This window comes from Erythrolamprus reginae, chromosome 10 (genome assembly GCF_031021105.1).
Source record: "Erythrolamprus reginae isolate rEryReg1 chromosome 10, rEryReg1.hap1, whole genome shotgun sequence".
Lineage (NCBI taxonomy): Eukaryota > Metazoa > Chordata > Lepidosauria > Squamata > Dipsadidae > Erythrolamprus > Erythrolamprus reginae.
The window spans coordinates 10,808,860-10,831,194 of record NC_091959.1 but is presented as its reverse complement, the minus strand read 5'-3'; the positions used below and the strand labels follow the sequence as shown (position 1 = coordinate 10,831,194).

General features: G+C 39.9%; 2 protein-coding genes across 2 annotated transcripts in view; one reads left to right on the top strand and one right to left on the bottom strand.

Annotated features, from left to right (window-relative positions):
* The window catches only part of SLC27A2 (solute carrier family 27 member 2), a 29,577-nt gene extending 12,131 nt beyond the window's left edge, over positions 1-17,446 (top strand). Inside the window, exons 5-10 of the mRNA XM_070763503.1 lie at positions 5,352-5,546; positions 8,286-8,376; positions 9,363-9,561; positions 10,926-11,023; positions 12,803-12,933; positions 15,490-17,446. Coding sequence (XP_070619604.1) covers positions 5,352-5,546; positions 8,286-8,376; positions 9,363-9,561; positions 10,926-11,023; positions 12,803-12,933; positions 15,490-15,666 — 891 coding nt within the window. The 3' untranslated portion in view covers positions 15,667-17,446. The remainder of the gene's footprint in view (positions 1-5,351; positions 5,547-8,285; positions 8,377-9,362; positions 9,562-10,925; positions 11,024-12,802; positions 12,934-15,489) is intronic.
* A 222-nt stretch (positions 17,447-17,668) lies between these two features.
* Positions 17,669-22,335, bottom strand: part of HDC (histidine decarboxylase) — a 28,005-nt gene continuing 23,338 nt past the window's right edge. Inside the window, exons 10-12 of the mRNA XM_070762775.1 lie at positions 21,832-21,930; positions 20,788-20,889; positions 17,669-19,077 (exon numbers count right to left, since the gene is read on the bottom strand). Coding sequence (XP_070618876.1) covers positions 18,382-19,077; positions 20,788-20,889; positions 21,832-21,930 — 897 coding nt within the window. The 3' untranslated portion in view covers positions 17,669-18,381. The remainder of the gene's footprint in view (positions 19,078-20,787; positions 20,890-21,831; positions 21,931-22,335) is intronic.

Genomic DNA, 22,335 nt, shown 5'->3' with positions numbered 1-22,335 from the left:
TTCTGTAAATATAAAAAGCGGAGATTTACATTTCTAAATATTTATATCAGCTGCAACCCCCTCGTCTACAAACCAAACAGAAACAAGCAGTTTATGAAACAATCTGGTCGAGATTATGGAAGAATCTTTGGAGTTGTTTGTTTGATTTTTAAAAAGACATAAAGCCACACGATGCCTGGGGAGAAAGACGTCTGAAAGATTTTTCCTTTTTTTAAAAAAATATTTTATTGATTTTTTAAAATATAAGACAAAACAAAACAGACAACATTTAACATGTAAAGGAGCTACCATTGCTCCACTAAGTATAGAAGTCTTCTTAATACAGAAAAAAGACTAATTCTAGTTTAGATCAATACAGAAAAGTAAACTTGTCAATGAAATATCTCTTTGTATACAATAATAACATAAAAATCTAAACTTTCGAATACTTTCTAATCATTATATAGTTATAGCTAAAATAATTAAGATCAATTAGTAAAAATTAACTTATCTATTATCTACTGATTGAACGATTTTTCCAAGGGGACAGCAAGCCAAACATGAATAATTTAATTGTCTGATTTCAAGCCAGCTGGCTTGGCATTTTGTTGGCTCCGTGAGATAATCTAGACAAGAAGCGCCAACTGTAATTATTAACATTACATTTAGTACAAGTTTACATTAACAGAACAATTTTCCTGTTGGATCTAAAACCAAATTGCAAGCCTGATAGTATTTCCCCCTTCTTTCAAGAAAACTAAGGAGGGTTTCTTCTGAAATACTTTCCACAACTCTTTTCCATCTGTAGACATTTTTTTATACTATTATTTGATCTAGGCAAATCAATGAATGTTACATTTAAGCAGATTATGTAAAGGGGGGAAAAGTTTTAGCACAAAAACACCTTCAATATAAGATAAAGAGAGTGCCCTTTTGGCCAAATTGATCCTAATACTGAATTTAACAATATTTTGTCCAACATACAGTATTATTATTATTATTATTATTATTATTATTATTATTATTATTATTATCATCATCATCATCATCATCATTATCATCATCATCATTATCATTATCATTATGTCAGTACAACACAGCAAACGAGATCACTATGCTGGATTTCGTATTTCATCACCAGTCGGGCGGTTCCCAAGCACATAAGACTGGGTGATGTAGCGGCGAATTATGTTTGCCGATCCCAGTAAAGCAGCCTTTTGCAATTGACAGATGGAGATTTTGTCAATTCCAATGGTTTTCAAATGTCCGCTGAGATCCTTTGGCACTGCGCCCAGCATGCCAAGTACCACTGGGACCACTTTCACTGGCTTATGCCAGAGTCGTTGCCACTCGATTTTCAGATCTTCGTATTTCATTAATTTCTCTAGCTGCTTCTCCTCAATTCTGCTGTCCCCTGGGATTGCGATGTCGATGATCCATACTTTCTTTTTCTCCACAATCAGGATGTCTGGTGTGTTATGCTTCAGAATTCGGTCAGTCTGAAGTCGGAAGTCCCACAGTAGTTTTGCTTGCTCATTTTCAACCACTTTTTCAGGCTTATGATCCCACCAGTTCTTTGCCACTGGTAAATGGTAGTTCCGGCACAAGTTCCAGTGGCTCATCTGTGCCACAGCATCATGTCTATGCTTGTAGTTAATCTGTGCAATCTTTTTGCAGCAGCTGAGTATGTGATCGATTGTTTCATCTGTTTCTTTATAGAGTCTGAAGAATAATAATAATAATAATAATAATAATAATAATAATAATAATAATAATAATAATAATACAAAATAATAATAGAATACAAAAAACAGCCCAACAACAAATCTAATAATTAAAATTACTACTAAAACTCCCATATATATTAAAATCAGTCAACCAACTCATTCACAACTACACATTACATTTCATAGACAGAGGAAGGGGGCTTGATCTAGTTGTCCTATGCCTGGCAACATAAATGAGTCTTGAGACTCTTGCGAAAGGCGAGGAGGGTGGGGGCAGTGCGAATCTCTGGAGGGAGCTGATTCCAGAGGGCCGGGACCACCACAGAGAAGGCTTTGTGACATTGTCTGGCCGACAGGACCCAGAGAAGGCCAACTCTGTGGGACCTAACCAATTGTTGGGATTCATGCGGCAGAAGGCGTTCCCTTAAATACAATAAGTACAATAGTTGCATAAACCAAGGAAGTGCTCACAAGACTGAATAACATGTATTTGTGATAATGATGGGATAATATGATCCAAGGAGACATTGAATGGTGGAAGGTGCTTAGCCTACAGGTGTTATAAATCTGTACCAGTAAAGATTTTCTTCTCTGGCAATTAATCTGGGAGGCATATTGCTCAATTTCTATTATGGTAACAGGAAAAGCAGGAATTTCTTTTTTGCACTTTCAGACGTATTCATGCATAATACTATTGTATACAACATAGCAATAATTGGTTACCACATCTAAATGAATTTCTCAGGGCAGGGTTACACGTAAGTGAACAATATATGTTGTACAGATGTTTATTGCAGCAACAAATCCAAGCCATTTTGTTCCATATTTTCTCTGACATAATTTTGCAGGTGTGTTACTTTTGTGGTTATTTTCACAGCTGTTTTAATGGCAGCTGCTTTTATTTTTCTCCTTAACGCACAAAAGGATTAATGAGAAACAAAAAACACAAACAAACAGCAGGCGCAGAGGTGGATAATAGTCTGTTTACCCCCCTAGAGAAACTTTACTAAGTGGAAAAATTAATCTCAGAGGTCCACAATTAAAGGAGAAAAGGGGACGAAAGTTAAGAAAAGGAAAAAATGGCAAATGAGCCGATAGATCCATGTCTTAATATACCAAGTTATTTAGAATTAGCCACTTTTACCAGTTTGTGTACAGTGGTCCCCCGATTATCGCGAGGGTTCCGTTCCAGGACCCCTCGCGATGATCGGTTTTTCGCAGATGGTGTTTTTACTTCCGCCGCAGCAGCGAGGAGCCGAAGATTGGGGTTTCCCTGCCGCCCACGCAAACTCCTCGCTGCTGCCGCGCCCGCCGCTTGTCCGCCCGCCACTTGTCCACCGCCTGTCTGCCCGCGCGCCCGCCCTTCGCCCGCCCACGCCGTTCGCTCGCGCTGCTTCCCAGCTGAGTCCTGAAGCGAACTTCCGCGTTTGGCTTCAGGACTCAGCTGGGAAGCGGCGCTGGGGTTTCCCCGCCGCCCACGCAAACTCCTCGCTGATGCCCGCCGCTCGCCCTCCCGCCAGCAAGAGGGGGAAGACCCAGGGAAGCCGCCCAGCAGCTGATCTGCCCGGCGCCATCTACGCATGCGTGGCCATAGAAAAAAGGCCGCGCATGCGCAGATGGTGTTTTTACTTCCGGGTTGAAAAATCGCGATATAGCGTTTCGCAATGATCGAGATCGCGAAACTCGGGGGACCACTGTATTGTGTATTAAAACAATCCGCAAATTTTAAATTCTGTAAGAAAGTGTCCCGGAACACATAAATACATAAAGCTTCCCAGTTGCTTATACTCAACACCTTAATGCACATTTAGTGAAGTGTGTTTAACACCATGTTTGGTGGCTGCACAGATGGAGTGAAAGCTTTTTTCTGATGGCATAGGAAGAAGATTCACTTCTAGTTCAACCATTTTGCCAGAAGATTTATTTATTTATTTATTATTTATTACTTAGATTTGTATGCCGCCCCTCTCCGAAGACTCGGGGCGGCTCACAACACGTGGAAACAAATCATAAACAATCTAACAAATTTAAATTAAAAGATTTAAAAGACCCCATATACTAACAGACATACACACAAGCATACCAAATATAAATTAAACATGCCCAGGGGAAGATGTTTCAGTTCCCCCATGCCGGACGGCAAAGGTGGGTTTTAAGGAGTTTACGGAAGGCAGGAAGAGTAGGGGCAATTCTAATCTCCGGGGGGAGTTGGTTCCAGAGAGCCGGTGCCGCCACAGAGAAGGCTCTTCCCCTAGGATGTCATGAAGTGTCATGAAGTGTCATGAAAGAAGATGTCAGAAAATATCATCTACCCAAAACCATGCTTGTACTTTTATATACAGTGTTCCCTCGATTTTTGCGGGTTCGAACTTCGCGGAAAGTCTATACCACGGTTTTTTAAAAATATTAATTAGAAAAAGACTTTGCGGGTTTTTTTCCCTATACCATGGTTTTTCCCACCTGATGACGTCATATGTCATCACCAAACTTTCGTCTGCCTTTAATAAATTTTTTTTTTAATAAACTTTAATAAATAAACATGGTGAGTAATAATCTGAATGGTTGCTAAGGGAATGGAAAATTGTAATTTAGGGGTTTAATGTGTTAAGGGAAGGCTTGTGATACTGTTCATAGCCAAAAAATAGTGTATTTACTTCCGCATATCTACTTCGCGGAAATTCAACTTTCACGGGCGGTCTCGGAATGCATCCCCCGCGAAAAATGAGGGAACACTGTAGTCATATTAATGTTTGTACTTTGTATTCGTATACACGCTTGACAAAATAAATAAATAAAATGTCTTAGATTGAATCGGAGGTTCAGATAATATTCAATTTACAATCATCTACATTGGTTGTAGATGATTATCATCCTATTATTCTTGGTCTAGTTTACTGTTTCCCTACTTTGGCAACAGAGATAGAGAGAAGGAGGGAGGGAGGGAGGAAGGAAGGAAGGAGGGAGGGAGAGAGAGAGAAAAAGAGACAGAGAGAGCTTGCCTAAATCGCTTTCCTGTTATAAGAAGTATAACAGGAAAAGTAATTTGTATGGGGCTTTCCTAAAAATGTAATTATTGTAGAGATAGGTCTCTATTATCTATTTATTTCCAGATTATACATCCACAATTAAATCCAAAACTGAAGAAGGGGATGAATTAGTAGTAGGAAGTAGTACCACAACCTGAGAAATATTGGACTAACTTCAACAGGACAACATATTCTGTTCCTAAATAAAAATCCATTCCCCCCGATAAATCAGCATAGAATGTTTCTATAACTATAAGACTGAAAGCAGTGGTGGGATTCAAAAAAAATTACTACCAGTTCTGTGGGTGGGGCTTGGTGGGGCGTGGCTTGGTAGGCGTGGCAGGGTAAGGATACTGCAAAATCCCCATTCCCTCCCAATCAGCTGGGACTCAGGGAATAGATGGGGTGGGACCACTCAGAGGTGGTATTTACCGGTTCTCCGAACTACTCAAAATTTCCGCTACTGGTTCTCCAAATTAATCAAAATGTTTGCTACTGGTTCTCCAAAACTGATCAAGACCTGCTGAATCCCAGCTCTGGCTGAAAGCCCCTTGATTTGTTTGTTCTGTTCCAAGAAATCTTTTACACTTTTCTGAAATTGTGATTTGTTTCTTTCCAGAAAGGCAACGATCAGAACCACATGGTAAGACTTGCTGTGGGTAATGGCTTACGGGCTGATGTTTGGAGGGAATTCATTAGAAGATTTGGAGACATGCGTATTTATGAGTTTTACGCGGCCACCGAAGCCAATGTTGGATTTGTTAATTATACTGGAAAAATCGGAGCTGTGGGAAGATTGAATTACTTCCACAAGGTATGAAAAAGTATCATTTATTTATTTATTTATTTTGTCCAATACACAATGAGGGTTTTAGTGGGTATATATATATATATACATACATACATACATACATACATACATACATACATACATACATACATAAAATACATACATACATACATACATATTTACATATATTTACAGCAGCACAAAGCTTATAACTGCAGCCTGATGATGGTGAATGTGATTTCACCGAAACGTTGCATAGACACTCAAAATATTACACGGGGGAAAACCCGAACTCAGAACAATCTACATATATATATACACACACACATAGTAAAATACATGATGAAGATTATAGAGGAGATACTCATAGTAAAATATATCTAAGAAAGAATAGAAGAAAAGATATAGAAATAAAACATATCAATGAAAGAATAGAAGAAGAGATATAGGAATAGAAGAAAGGTATAGGAGATATAGGAGAGCAATAGGACAGGGGACGGAAGGCACTCTAGTACACTTGTACTTGCCCCTTACTGACCTCTTAGGAATCTGGATAGGTCAACCATAGATGTATGTATGCTCTTTGGACTTGTATTTGCTAATTGTTTCTTTTTTTCCTAGCAGCTATTGGTGGTCAACCATGAACTTTCTTTGAAAAGTAATTTGTATGGGGTTTTCCTAAAAAATGTAATTATTGTAGAGATAGGTCTCTATTATCTATTTTCTAGATTATACATCCACAATTAAATCCAAAACTGAAGAAGGGGATGAATTCTTTATAGAATAATACAAATAAAAGGTATACATTTGGGGGCACTTTGATTTGGAATAAAGAATTGGATTGAAGGAATTGTATGTTTCCCTCAAGTCTATGTGCTAGTAATCTTATCTACAAGCAAGGATAGGACAACCTAGAGGGGTAAAGTTCAATTTCCTTGCTAAATTGGAGAAGAAAAAATGGTTCTTATTGCATGAGGACCCTAGCCGCAGCTGAACACTGAGATTAAAATTACTTTTTTCATTCCAAATTTTTCATCTATGCAAAATTTCAAGCAATCAGTTAACAAATAAAATAAATACCTAAATTGTTTATGCTCCCCTACATTTTAAATCAGCTTGAGTTGACCCTGTATTATATTTCTTCATGATTATGGGAAGGCAAACCCAGTTCCCTACCTGTTGTAGATTAACAAGCCAAAATTAAGTATCCAATGCCTGTTGGACATTTTCTAGTTCATTTTAAAAGTGTATGTACAACATTTCTGGATTGGTTAGAGGATTTTTACAACAACAAACCAAGGATAATCCTGGAGGCCTCTAGCAAACCATGCATCCCTGCAGCAAGACGGAGTGGCTGTGGGTCCTGCCTCCCAGGGACAATTCCATCTGTCCGTCCATAACCCTGGGGGGGGAATTATTGACCCCCTCGGAGAGGGTCCGCAACTTGGGCGTCCTTCTCGATCCACAGCTCACATTAGAGAACCATCTTTCAGCTGTGGCAAGGGGGGCGTTTGCCCAGGTTCGCCTGGTGCACCAGTTGCGACCCTATCTGGACCGGGACTCACTGCTCACAGTCACTCATGCCCTCATCACCTCGACGTTCGACTACTGTAATGCTCTCTACATGGGGCTACCTTTGAAAAGTGTTCGGAAACTTCAGATTGTGCAGAATGCAGCTGCGAGAGCAGTCATGGGCCTACCTAGGTATGCCCATGTTTCACCAACACTCCGCAGTCTGCATTGGTTGCCGATCAACTTCCGGTCACAATTCAAAGTGTTGGTTATTACCTTTAAAGCCCTTCATGGCACTGGATCAGAATATCTCCGAGACCGCCTGCTGCCGCACGAATCCCAGCGACCGATTAGGTCCCACAGAGTGGGCCTTCTCCGGGTCCCGTCAACTAAACAATGTTGGTTGGCAGGCCCCAGGGGAAGAGCCTTCTCTGTGGCGGCCCCGGCCCTCTGGAACCAACTCCCCCCGGAGATTAGAACTGCCCCTACTCTCCTTGCCTTTCGTAAGCTCCTTAAGACCCACCTGTGTCGTCAGGCATAGGGGAACTGAGACATCTCCCCCGGGCACGTACAATTTATGAATGGTATGTGTGTATGTATGTATGTTTAGAAAATGGGGTTTTTTAAATGTTTTTAGTAGAAATTTAGATTTGTTGTAAATTGTTTTTTTTCACTTTGTTGTGAGCCGCCCCGAGTCTGTGGAGAGGGGTGGCATACAAATCTAAATAAACATAAACATAAACAAACAAACATTTCTGGATTGGTTAGAGGATTTTTACAACAACAAACCAAGGATAATCCTCTCTATCAAACCATGCATCCCTGCAGCAAGACAATAATAAATTTAGTTTATTTAACTTCTTAACAAAAACAAACTGGTTTATTCATTTATTTCATTTGTATAACAAACTAAACCAAAAATGTATCTCAAACAGCATGTTAAAGCAATAATTTTTTTTCAGTTCCTTATCTTTCTAGCAAGCAGAACTGGAGATAATACTTAAAGAGGGGAGGAAGTTTTCTCGACATCCAACTGCCACTGTAATATAATCTATCTATACGAAATGAAAATGGAGTCACATGTATTGATACTGTATTTATTGGCCTTGTTTCTTAAATGACAATTTTTTTAAATGTTCTAAGATTGCAGCTCTTAAACCTATCTGGAGAGGCTGCAAATATATAAAAATAAAAGTGCATTTGAATCTCTGTTTTAAACCCCTAATTTGCCAATTTTTATGCTTCCCTTAGAAAGTAGTACAATACGAGCTCATTAAGTATGATGTGGAAAAAGATGAGCCTGTCAGAGATGAAAATGGCTATTGCATAAAAGTTCCTAAAGGTACCTATGTTTTGATATCTTTAGTTGCTATTGAAATTCCGCACCAGATAACATGCTTCGAACTGTCTTTATGCTTTCGGGAAGAAACAATAAGGCTTACAATGCAATCAGGCAGTCAATTTTTGCTATTTATTTATTTATTCTTTGTCCAATATACAATACATATGGAAGAGAATAGACATCAAGTAATATATATAAGAATAGAAGTAGATGGGAGGGAGAGAATATATATGATATAAGAGATAAGGAGAGAATATATATGATATATATAATAGATAGATAGATAGATAGATAGATAGATAGATAGATAGATAGATGATAGATAGATAGATGATAGATAGATAGATAGATAGATGATAGATAGATAGATAGATAGATGATAGATAGATAGATAGATAGATAGATAGATAGATAGATAGATGATAGATAGATAGATAGATAGATAGATAGATAGATAGATAGATAGATAGATAGATAGATAGATGATAGATAAGGAGAGAATATATATGATATATATATGATCAACTAAACAATGCCGTTTGGCGGGACCCAGGGGAAGAGCCTTCTCTGTGGCGGCCCCGACCCTCTGGAACCAGCTCCCCCCAGAGATTAGAACTGCCCCCACCCTCCTCGCCTTTCGTAAACTCCTTAAAACCCACCTTTGCCGTCAGGCATGGGGGAATTGAAACATCTCCCCCGGCCTATACAGTTATGTATGGTATGCTTGTGTGTATGTTTGCTTTTAATAATGGGGCTTTTAGTGTTTCTTTTAAATTATTAGATTTGTTATATATTGTTTATTATTGCTGTGAGCCGCCCTGAGTCTACGGAGAGGAGCGGCATACAAATCTAATAAATAAATAAAATATATAAGATAAGGAAAGACAATTGGACAGGGGACGATAGGCACATCAGTGCACTTATATACTTATATACAGTGCACTTATATATTCAGCAGACTTTCTTGAGTTTTGTCTTCCTCCTAGGTGAAGTTGGTCTCTTAGTATGCAAAATCACTCCGCTGACTCCATTTAGTGGCTACGCGGGATCAAAGAGCTTGACCGAAAAGAAGAAGCTAAGAAATGTTTTCCAAAATGGGGATGTGTATTTCAATAGCGGAGACCTCTTAATGATCGATCATAACAACTTCATTTATTTCCATGATCGAGTTGGAGATACATTCCGGTTGGTTTCTCTCTGTGTGTCTCTGTCTCTGTTTTGCCTTCCTCTCCGCAGGAAATAAGTATAGATAGATCGTTATATTTTGAAATGTAGCAGCTCTGTTTCAACGTTGAAGTTATAGTTTAATATTTAAGGAGTCAGTCAGTCAATCAATTCTAGCGTGCTAAAAGAGCACTAGGAATTTGTAACGATAATAATAATAATAATAATAACAACGACAGAGTTGGAAGGGATCTTGGAGGTCTTCTAGTCCAAACCCCTGCTTAGGCAGGAAACCCTACACTACTTCATAGAAACATAGAAACATAGAAGTCTGATGGCAGAAAAAGACCTCATGGTCCATCTAGTCTGCCCTTATACTATTTTCTGTATTTTATCTTAGGATGGATATATGTTTATCCCAGGCATGTTTAAATTCAGTTACTGTGGATTTACCAACCACTTCTGCTGGAAGTTTGTTCCAAGGATCTACTACTCTTTCAATCAAATAATATTTTCTCATGTTGCTTTTGATCTTTCCCCCAACTAACTTCAGATTGTGTCCCCTTGTTCGTGTGTTCACTTTCCTATTAAAAACACTTCCCTCCTGGACCTTATTTCACCCTTTAACATATTTAAATGTTTCGATCATGTCCCCCCTTTTCCTTCTGTCCTCCAGACTCTACAGATTGAGTTCATTAAGTCTTTCATGATACGTTTTATGCTTAAGACCTTCCACCATACTTATAGCCCATCTTTGGACCCATTCAATTTTGTCAATATCTTTTTGTAGGTGAGGTCTCCAGAACAACCGTTCTGACTGTCAGGAAATTTCTCCTTAGTTCTAAGTTGCTTCTCTCCTTGTTTAGTTTCCACCCAAAGCTTCTTGTTCTACCCTCAGGTGCTTTGGAGAATAGGTTGACTCCCTCTTCTTTGGGGCAACCCCTGGTCCTTCTTTTCATTAAACTAGCCATGCCCAGTTCCTGCAACCTTTCTTCATAGGTTTTAGCCTCCAGTCCATGTTTTAGTCAAATGGTCTAAAATGTTATGTTGGAGGCTAAGCACTGATATTGCACAGGGCAGCACCATGTGATGGCACCCCAAAACTATAGTTTGGACTAGACTTCTTAGCAATAGTATCCTCTGAAGCTTCTCTCCAATGTACAATGTCACCTGAAGGTCTATCTTTTCTTGCTTGAGTTGTATCTTCTGGAAAGTTCATCAACTCCAGACCATGATTGATTGATTGATTAGCCCTGATTGATGGCCTTCTTCCATCCTGGTCCCCCTGAAACAATTCTTTTATTTGAGTTTCCCCCTCTAGCAGGTGCTTGAGACAGTAGTGTTGCTTTATTCTGTGCTTTTAAAAATGAATTCTGTTTCCTTAGCTGGAAAGGAGAAAATGTGGCCACGACAGAAGTTGCTGATATTTTAGGACTGATCAGCTTCATTCAGGAGGTCAATGTGTATGGCGTATCTGTGCCAGGTATGGAGCAAAGACAGGGTATCTTTCAGAGAGGGAGGGTGGGAGGGAGAGGAAGGAAGGAAGGGGAGGAAGGCAAGGAGGAAGAAAAGAAGAAAGGAAGGGGGAGGGAGGGAAGAAGAAATGGAGGGAGGGAGGAAGAAAAGAAATGAGGGAGGAAGGGAGAGAGGGAAGGAAGATAGGAAGGAAGGAAGGAAGGAAGAGGAAGAAGGCAGGGAGGAAGAAAGGAAGAAAGGAAGGGGGAGGGAGGGAGGGAAGAAGAAATGGAGGGAGGGAGGAAGAAAATAAATGAGGGAGGAAGGGAGAGAGGGAAGGAAGATAGGAAGGAAGGGAGGAAGGGGAGGAAGGCAGGGAGGAAGGAAGGGAGGGGGAGGGAGGGAAGAAGGGAGGGAGGGAGGGAGGGAGGAAGGAAATGAGGGAGGAAGGGAGAGGGGGAAGGAAGATAGGAAGGAAGGAAGGAAGGGGAGGAAGGCAGGGAGGAAGAAAGGAAGAAAGGAAGGGGAAGGGAGGGAAGAAGAAAGGGAGGGAGGAAGGAAGGAAGAAAGGAAATGAGGGAGGAAGGGAGAGGGGGAAGGAAGATAGGAAGGAAGGAAGGAAGGAAAGAAGGAAGAGGAGGAAGGCAGGGAGGAAGAAAGGAAGAAAGGGAGGGAGGGTGGAAGAAAGGAAATGAGGGAGGAAGGGAGAGAGGGAAGGAAGATAGGAAGGAAAGAAGGAAGGAAGGCAGGGAGGAAGAAAGGAGTCTACGGAGAGGGGCAGCATCTTCTTCTAATAAATAAGAAGAAGAAGAAGTAGAAGAAGAAGAGGAGGAGGAGGAGGGAGGGAGGAAGAAAGGAAATGAGAGAGGGAGGGAGGAAGAAGGAAGGGAGGGAGGGAGGAAAAGGAGGGAGAGTGGGCAGAATTTCAATTACATCATTATGGATAATGTTCTGCCAGCATGTCTCAACTGCCTGTAATTACAGGGTAATTAGTCCAGAAAGACACACACCACACGATAGAAGGAAAGCCCAAAAGTCTTTATCAACAGAAAAACAGAAACAGCTCCCTTTTTAAATGTCAAAGGGATTTTCTGGTACACACAAGGCACAGGTTAAGTGCAATCCCAATAACTGGGAAATTGAGTCCAATTCTAAAGTCCAGAAAGTCCACACACAATCTTGAACAGCAAAAGCCACGATCTTGACAAAACTATGAATCAGATAAACTGCCATGAGGCTAAAACAGAAGGCTGCTCTTTTATCTGTAGCACTAATTAACAGCAGCCCCACCCAACAACAGGTGGCCTCATTTATCTCCTGTAATAATCCTTCAGTTGTTGTATCCTATGCATCACTCTAGGCATGCGTGGATGTGTCATACATTCTTGTTCAGAATCCAGGGATGATAAGGATGATTGATCTCCTCCTGGGCTGTCTGCCAAACTCCCCTCTTCCAAGTCACCCCCACCTTCTTCTTCTTCCGAGGAAACTTCACTCCCTGACTCTGTCGGCAATAAAACAGGCCTATGACATGTTGATGTTTCCCCTGCATCCACCTCCACATTCCTTGGGGCAGGAGCTGGGCCAGAGCCAACCACAACAGATAATATCTTGATTTTTTTTAACCATATTCTATGAACTTTCCTGAGAAGATTCTTGTTTTCTGGTACATTTGCCTAAAATTTCTTATTTGGGTTTGGGGGGGGGGACACATTATAGTTAATACAAATAACAAAAAAAAATGGGTTTTGCAGACCGAGTGGGAAAAAATTGAGAAAAGTCAATATTAATGGCAATTCTCTTGTAGGTCACGAAGGCCGAATAGGCATGGCATCCATACGAATTTCAGAGGGTAGTGAATTCAATGGGGAAATTCTCTACAAACACGTCACAGATTACTTGCCTCTTTACGCAAGGCCTTATTTTGTGAGGATTCAGGTAGGTGATCTTCCATCTGTGCTCCTCTCACGGTTGGACAGAATGTGGCAATCTTTGCATTAGATAACAAAAACCATTTGCAATAGTACCTGTACTTACGAACTTTATTTATTTTTATTTATTTATTCATTTGTCCAATACACAAATACATAGGAAGAAAAATAGACGTGATAACATAAAAGAGAGTGAAAGTGAACTTAGAGGAGAGGATATATGAAAGGAAGAGAATATATAAGATAAGTGAAAGAAAGGAAAGACAATTGGTCAGGGGACGAAAGGCACACCAGTGCACTTATGTACGCCCCTTACTGGCCTCTTAGGAACCTGGAGAGGTCAATCGTGGAGAGTCTAAGGGAGAAGTGTTATTTTAAACTTAATTTGTTCCGTGACCAGGTTCTTAAGTGGATAAGTCTCCGAGTATTTGGAGAGGGGCGGCATACAAATCTAATTAATAATAATAATAATAATAATAATAATAATAATAATAATAATAATAATAATAATAATAGAATAATAATAATAGGAAGCAATTTTTCCCATAGAAATCAATATAAAAGCAAATAGTGGGTGTGATTGAGGAAACTACAGCAGGGTGGAGGAGTGGAGGCCCTGTTTCCTCCCAGGAGATTCCTACCGTGTTTCCCCAAAAATAAGACACTGTCTTATATTAATTTTTGCTCCAAAAGTTGTGCTACGTCTTATTTTTGGGGGGTGCCTTATATTTCTCTAATAAGACAAATTCACAGGCAGAAAAGCTGACACCCCCAAAGAAAGTGGACCGTACGGTACACTGATTACGGTACGGTACCTGTCAGTATGGCACCCACACACACAAATGACGGCACTTATATGGTACAACAGTATACTCCCGCTATTGCAGCTTCCGGCCACCAGAGGAACTACAGTCTACGCATTGCATTGGATACTGTAATGGCGGTGAGACAGCAGCAGACTGTGTCTGCTGTACTGGACGGTACAAAGTGATGGAAGGGGCCAGCAGGGGACACCACATTATTACGGTACAGCTATGAACAGCTTTGAATGGTACCGTATGTAAACTTGACTACGCCTTATTTTCGGGGGGTGCCTTATATTAGCAAATTCTGCAAAACCTCTGACATGCCTTACTTTTGGGGTATGTCTTATTTTCGGGAAAACAGGGTAGAGAGGCTCCACGGAGGCTTCTCCCCGAACTCACAGCCTCCTGATTGTGAGCTCCACCTCCAGGCCACCGTACTACTCCTGGGATTATATTCTAATGATGGGTTATTACTTAAGTAGTTGCATAACGGGGAAACAAAAATCCTTATGTTTGAAAAGCGAGAGTAGAGCAATTATTTTTAAAGACCTTTACACAACACAGCATTGTTGTGCTTTTTCTTCTCCAGATATAATTCTTTTACATTTTTTCTCCAACTTGAAAGACATACATAACATAAAAACACAGCCAAATTAAAAGATCTCTTTTATTTATTTATTTATTTATTGTTTGTTTGTTTGTTTATTTTGTCCAATACATAATACACATTGAAGAGAATAGATATGTAATAATATAAATAAAGAAAAGAATAGAAGAAAAGATATAAAAGTATAGGTGAACATATTTGAAAGGGAGAAAAGATAAAGGAGATAAAGGAAAGACAATTGGACAGGGGACGGAAGGCACACTGGTGCACTTATGCATGCCCCTTACTGACCTCTAAGGAACCTGGAGAGGTCAATCGTGGATAGTCTAAGGGAAAAATGTTGGGGGTTAGGGGATGATACTATAGAGTCAGGTAATGAGTTCCATGCTTCAACAACTCAGTTGCTGAAGTCATATTTTTTACAGTCAAGTTTGGAGCGGTTAATATTAAGAAATATTTATTTATAGAGAAAGATAAGAACATCCTAGATCCTATTGTTATTTCATCAATAATTGCTTCATCAATCTAACAGTCAAGCTTATATGAGTAAAGATCTTATATTAAAAATAGGAAATGTTTTTTTATTTATTTATTTTATTTATTCTTTATCCAATATACAATACATATGGAAGAGAATAGACATTAAGTAATATATATAACGATAGAAAGTAAAAAGAAGTAGATGGGAGGGAGGGAATATATATGATATAAGAGATAAAGAGAGAATATATATGAAATATATATATAATATATATAGATATAGATATAGATATAGATAAGGAGAGACTATATATGATAAATGAGATAAGGAAAGACAATTGGACAGGGAACGATAGGCACATCAGTGCACTTATATACGCCCCTTACTGGCCTCTTAGGAACCTAGAGAGGTCAATCGTGGAGAGTCTAAGGGAGAAGTGTTGGGGGTTGGGAGTTGACACTATTGAGTCCGGTAATGAGTTCCACGCTTCGACAACTCGATTGTTAAAGTGTATTATTTCAACAGCTAGTTTTAATCTAAAAAGAAACGCTAAACGTTGCGTAATTTCTCTTCATTTTCAAATCTAACATTCCTAATCTTCATTCTTAAATTTTCCCTTAAAGTTTCATAATTGTCTAATGCTGCCTCTCTTTCTTCCTGCTTTAATAGGATGCTCTTGAGGTCACGGGAACATTTAAATACCGGAAAGTACAGTTAGCGCAAGAAGGATTCAATCCGGCAGTTGTCAAGGATGCCTTATATTTTGGGCATGATAAAGAGAAGACATATGTCCCCTTGACAGAAGATATCTATAACTCGATATGTAGCAACAAATGGAAACTATAATGCTTCTGAATGTATTCCTGTTTTTTTAAAGTATATTGTTAAATAATTTTAGAAAGTCTCGGAAAATTGATCTCCGATCTATTTTATGCCTAGATTTTGAAATGGCCATGCCTAACTCATTTTGTCAATAATTTAGAGATAGTGCTGATGACCTTGGAACCAAGCTGTTCTATCGCCTTCGGACTGATCTGCTAATATCATTATATTCTACGTGTTTTGGAATCTTTAATAGTTAATCGCTTATATAGCTGTAGATTATTGAAGCTGTCAGAATGGTCGGGCATCTCTGATCGTGTTTCCATCCCCTGAAGTAATAGCTGACTGGACCAATCATGCAAGGGTGGGATTCAAACATTTTAGCAAGCGGTCCTCTTCCTGGTTGCTGGGTGGGCGCGGCCATGGTAGGCGTGGCCTACTCGGACTTCTGTACCACAGCAGGGGGGTCTTTTTGCCCTTCCCAAGCTATGGAGGCTTTTGTCGAGCCTCCGGGAGGCCACAAATGGCCTCCTCTGGTTTCCAGGCTTCCGGAATTTCTAGGAGGCCCATTTTTGGACCCTCCAGAGCAGTGGAGTCTTCGTAGAGGGGCGGCATACAAATCCAAATAATAATAATAATAATAATAATAATAATAATAATAATAATAAGTGGTCCTCAAACTATGGCCCGCGGGCCACATGCGGCCCACTGAGGCCATTTATCTGGCCTGCCAGTGAGTGACAAGAGCACAGGGAAAAGAGAGAGAGAAAGAAAGAAAAGGGAAAGAGAGGGAGGGAAGGAGAAGTGGAGAGGAAGGAAGGAGTGAAGGAAGGAAAGAAAGAAGGAGAAATTGAGGGAACAAGGAAGAAAGGGAGGAAGGAAGAATGAAAAGGAGGGACAGAGGAAGGAAGGACTGTTTTGGGGGGGAGGTAATTTTTTTTTATTTTTCTCTCCACATACATTCAAACAACACAGTGTACCATCTAATTTTCCATGAATAAAATGTGGGATTTTGTTAGTAACTAATATCAATCATCAAAAAAGTTGCAAAAGGTTTTTTTTCTAATGTTGTCATCCAGTTACATTCATTTTCTTTCAATTGAATTCCCTGCTTAATGTTCCTTCAAAAAGTGCAACACCAATTATATTTCTAACTTATTAACCATTATGCCAAAGTGCTTCCTTCTTTCTTTATACATTTTTCATAAGCCAAGAAAACCTTGTATAGCCAATCAGATGTTAACAAAAGAAAATTAAAAACAAAACATAAATATATATGAATTTCAGACTTCTTCCCCCCCCCCCCCCTCTAAATAGTACGTTCCCATTTTGTTTTTTACTTTAAAACAAGGTATGTGCAGTGTGCATAGGGATTTGTTCATAGGTTTTTTTTATAGTCCGGCCCTCCAACAGTCCGAGGGACAGTGAACTGGCCCCCTGTATAAAAAGTTTGGGGACCCCTGCTCCAGAGCTTCCTCAAAGGCCCTGCATCCAAAATGGGCCATGTGAAGACTCCGGGGAGGGGAGGGGTGGGCGGGGCCAGCCAGTCCTTGCAACTACCGGTTCCGTGAATCAGATGTAAAATTAGCATTTTTTTTAACCACACTCTTTGGTTAATCCTGTAATCTCCTGTAACCACCCCCGATGACTGTAATTGCTAACCACTTATTCCAAATTGATTACGTGCCTCACTCAAAGAAAGACAATGAGTAACCTCTATTGAATGTTTGTATTTGCTGTGATTTGTGGCTTAGCTGTAATTTGACCAGAAGTGGGTTATTCAATAAAACCATGTTTTAACACATACTGTGGACCAAATCAATCATCTATACATGGAATGGCCAGCGGAAATGAAAACGGAAACTCTAGGTGTCAAGATTAAATATTTTTATTTATTTATTTATTTATTTTATTTATTAGATTTGTATGCCGCCCCTCTCCGTAGACTCGGGGCGGCTCACAACACAATAAAACAGTTCATGACAAATCTAGTAATTTACAATTTAAAATATTTTAAAAACCCCGTTATTAAGCAGACATACATACAAACATACCATACATAAATTGTATAGGCCCAGGGGAGATATCTCAATTCCCCCATGCCTGACGACAAAGGTTTTATTTCGTTTATGAACGTACTCGCTTTACAGACTCTTTATTTTAAAAAATAAGATCTGCAATTATGATGTAATTAACCATAGATTATAATATTACATAAAAAATAATTAGAACGTAGGGTTGTCATGCTATGGAGGAAGATTAGATTACCAGATTTATTGGATTTATATGCCACCTCTCTCCGTAGACTCGGGGCGGCTCACAACAATGGTAAAAAACAATACAGTGTTCCCTCGATTTTCGCGGGTTCGAGCTTCGCGAAAAGTCTATACCACGGTTTTTCAAAAATATTAATTAAAAAATACTTTGTGTTTTTTTCCCTATACCACATCATATGTCATCGCCAAACTTTTGTCCGCCTTTAATAATTTTTTTAAAAATAAACTTTAATAAATAACCCTGGTGAGTAATAATCTATATGGTTGCTAAGGGAATGGGAAATTGCAATTTAGGGGTTTAAAGTGTTAAGGGATGGCTTGTGATACTGTTCATAGCCAAAAATAGTGTATTTACTTCCGCCTCTCTGCTTCGCGGAAATTCGACTTTTGCGGGTGGTCTCAGAACGCATCCCCCGCGAAAATCGAGGGAACACTGTACATAGTAACAAATCTAATATTAGACCTAGATAATAGCCTGGAGAGGACAACATGGCAACTGTAGACCACACTGAATGGTGCACTCAGGAAAACTGGGCATGTGGTAAAACTGAGGCTGTTTCTTCAGATCTTCCTTCTTCATCATCAGGATTTCTTTGGGCAGCTTGGAAAGGAATTTCCTGCTAGCGCAATGGATGTTCCCCAAAGGGCTGTCCAAGCTGAAGGAACGGACTGTTTTTTTCTTGCTTTGAGCTGAGAAACTCAAGACCGAAGGCAAGTCACAGTTGGTCAGAGATCGACTGTTTTTTGTGAAGCCCTCGTCTAAATGAGGCTCCTTGGCCTTCGGGGTATATTCGTTCAACAGCGACAAGGAAGAGTTGAGAGACCCTCTACGAGGCTGGGTCGTTATTCTGCCGAAAGGAAGAATGTTACCTTTTTCTGTGAAAACAGGCGGAGGGATAGCGTCTGTTTTGGAACCGGGGTTGATTAATTGGTTAGGGATTTGGGCCTTCCCCTCAGGGATGAGGAGAGATTGATTCGAGACGTTCGCCGCCGTCTGTTGGATGAAGGCCCAGTCTTGCTGGATATCCTTTCGAGTGGTGAATTGAGACGTTACCGTGAAGCGGATGATCAATTTCTCCTGAATCGTCGCTGGGATGACAAACAGCTTTCCTGATTTGTTTAGGTCTTTTAAGAGCTTCTCGGTCATCCAGTTGGGACCCTGTTTTGGGACAAGATGGAGTTTCTCAGTATAGTCATTGAGAAAGAATCTTTCACATACACACACACTACTGCTGAAAGATATGAATAACCCTGCTTTGTCTTTTTATTTTATTTTATATTTTATTTTATTTATTTTATTTTATTTTATTTTATTTTATTTTATTTATTTATTTTATTTATTTTATTTATTTTATTTATTTTATTTTATTTTATTTTATTTTATTTTATTTATTTTATTTTATTTTATTTTATTTTATTTTATTCATTCATTTATTGGATTTGTATGCCGCCCCTCTCCGAGGACTCGGGGCGGCTCACAACATAACAAACCGTATACAATGTACACATCTAAAAATCCAATTAATTTTACTAAGAAAAACTTTAAAACTCTACTAACATTTAAAATCATTCATTCCCATTCACATCACAAAACCAGGCGGCAAGAGTCTGGCGGCACAGATAGGTCTTTAAGCTTTTACGGAAGGCGAGGAGGGTGGGGGCACAGTATGAATCTCTGGGGGAGCTGATTCCAGAGGGCCGGGGCCCCCACAGAGAAGGCTCTTCCCCTAAGTCCCGCCAAACGACATTGTCGCACGAATCCCAGCGACCGGTTAGGTCCCACAGAGTTGGCCTTCTCCGGGTCCCATCGACTAAACAATGTCGTTTGGCGGGACCCAGGAGAAGAGCCTTCTCTGTGGCGGCCCTGACCCTCTGGAACCAGCTCCCCCCCGGGGATTAGAACTGCCCCCACCCTCCTTGCCTTTCGTAAAGTTCTTAAGACCCATCTCTGCCGTCAGGCATGGGGGAACTGAGATATCTCTCCCGGGCCTGTACAGTTTATACATGGTATGTTTGTGTGTATGTTTGCTTTTAATAATGGGGTTTTTAGTGTTTTTAAATTATTAGATTTGTTCTTACATTGTCTTTGTTATTGTTGTGAGCCGCCCTGAGTCTACGGAGGGGGGTGGCATACAAATCTAATAAATAATAATAATAATTGTCTAGTTGACAAGACCTGGAGAAGGCCAACCGGGCACTGGGATTTATGCGGCAGAAGGCGGCCCCGTAGGTATTCTGGCCCGGTGCCATGTCCATTTCATCACTATTTCCTCAACCATTCATGGTTATGAGAGGTACTGTTTATTTATTTATTTATTTATTTATTTATTTATTTATTCTTTGTCCAATATACAATACATATGGAAGAGAATAGACATTAAGTAATATATAGAGAGATAGAAAGTAAAAAGAGAAGTAGATGGGAGGGAGAGAATATATATGATATAAGAGATAAGGAAAGACAATTGGACAGGGGACGATAGGCACACCAGTGCACTTATGTACGCCCCTTACTGGCCTCTTAGGAACCTGGAGAGGTCAATCGTGGAGAGTCTAAGGGAGAAGTGTTGGGGGTTAGGGGTTGACACTATTGAGTCCGGTAATGAGTTCCACGCTTCGACAACTCGATTGTTAAAGTCATATTTTTTACAGTCAAGTTTGGAGCGGTTAATATTAAGTTTGAATCTGTTGTGTGCTCTTGTGTTGTTGCGGTTGAAGCTGAAGTAGTTGTTGGCCGGAAGGACGTTGCAGCATATGATCTTGTGGGCAATACTTAAAACTGTTCTCACACAGTTCCCCAAACACGACAAACCCTCTGACGTGAACGCAAAGGATTCCTTCATTGGGAATACTACAGGAAAATAGTTACCTTTAGACGAAAAACGACTAGCCCGAGATGCCTTTTAGCCGGGATTTCAAACAAGGGGTTGCTTCTGAGTAGGGACTCAAAATACTTCGCCATTTCAGCGCCCTGGGATTTCCGAAAACAAAGGCAATAATTATTTCCAGTAACACAGCTATAGGGACAATCTTTGGACTAAGTCTGGGGCTGCCCGTAATTTGTAGGAGAACAGATTGCTCCTTATAAGTAGTCCTCAACGTACGACCTCAGGGCCCTGGAGTGGGGAGGGAATGGAGATTTTGCAGTATTCTTCCCCTGGAGTGGGGAGGGAATAGGGATTTTGTGTCCCCTGCCACACCCACAAAGCCATGCCCACAGGTAGTAAAAAAAATATAATTCCACCACTGACTAACAGGGCAAAGACTGATCCATCAATTGCTCTGATCAAAGTTGATCCTCAAACATCATTTGACCAAATCTCCTATTGCTCAGTAGAAGCATAGTCAACCATTGGGGGCAAAGTACAGTGGTACCTCATCTTACGAACGCCTCTTCTAACGAACTTTTCAAGATACGAACCCGGTGTTTAAGATTTTTTCGCCTCTTCTTCCGAACTATTTTCACCTTACGAACCCAAGCAGCTGCTGCTGGGATGAAGGGGTCTCTTTTTTCCCCCTTTTTTGAAGAAAGGGAGGGGTGGCTTGGAGGAGGAAAGATTTTGCAGAGAACAATGTGCTTGCAAAGGCACTGAAAGGGTATCTTTTGAAGAAATAAAAGGGAGGGGCGCCTCCCTTGCCTTTCTTCCTTCCCACTCACTCTTTAGCCTAGCCTTGCTTCTTCCACCCGTCCCCTTTAGCTGCTCCTCCCTGCCCTCTGTTCGCCTCCCTTCTAAAGTTTGGGATTTTCCTGAAGGATTTGCAAGCATTATTTGCTTTTACATTGATTCCTATGGAAAACATTGTTTCATCTTACAAACTTTTCACCTTACGAACCTCCTCCTGGAACCAGTTAAGTTCGTATGATGAGGTACCACTGTATTCTTATTTATGTTTATTTTTCTAATTCACCTACATGTCTGACATGCTCCTGCAGCTTTTTCACACCAAATGAGCGAATCACAAACCAGAGTTTTAGAGAGCGAAACCTTCGGCTCAGCGGGATTTGCCAATGCTGTAAAGGAAAACATCATTTTAATAATAATAATAATAATAATAATAATAATAATAATAATAATAATAATAATATGAAGAAGAAGAAGAAGAAGATGAAGAAGAAAAAGAAGAAGAAGATGATAAAGATGAAGAAGAAGATGATGAAGAAGGAAGAAGAAGAGGAAGAAGAAGAAGAAGAAGAAGAAGAAATAATAATATGAAGAAGAAGAAGAAGATGAAGAAGAAAAAGAAGAAGAAGAAGAAGATGATAAAGATGAAGAAGAAGATGATGAAGAAGGAAGAAGAAGAGGAAGAGGAAGAAGAAGAAGAAGAAGAAGAAGAAGAAGAAGAAGAAGAAATAATAATATGAAGAAGAAGAAGAAGATGAAGAAGAAAAAGAAGAAGAAGATGATAAAGATGAAGA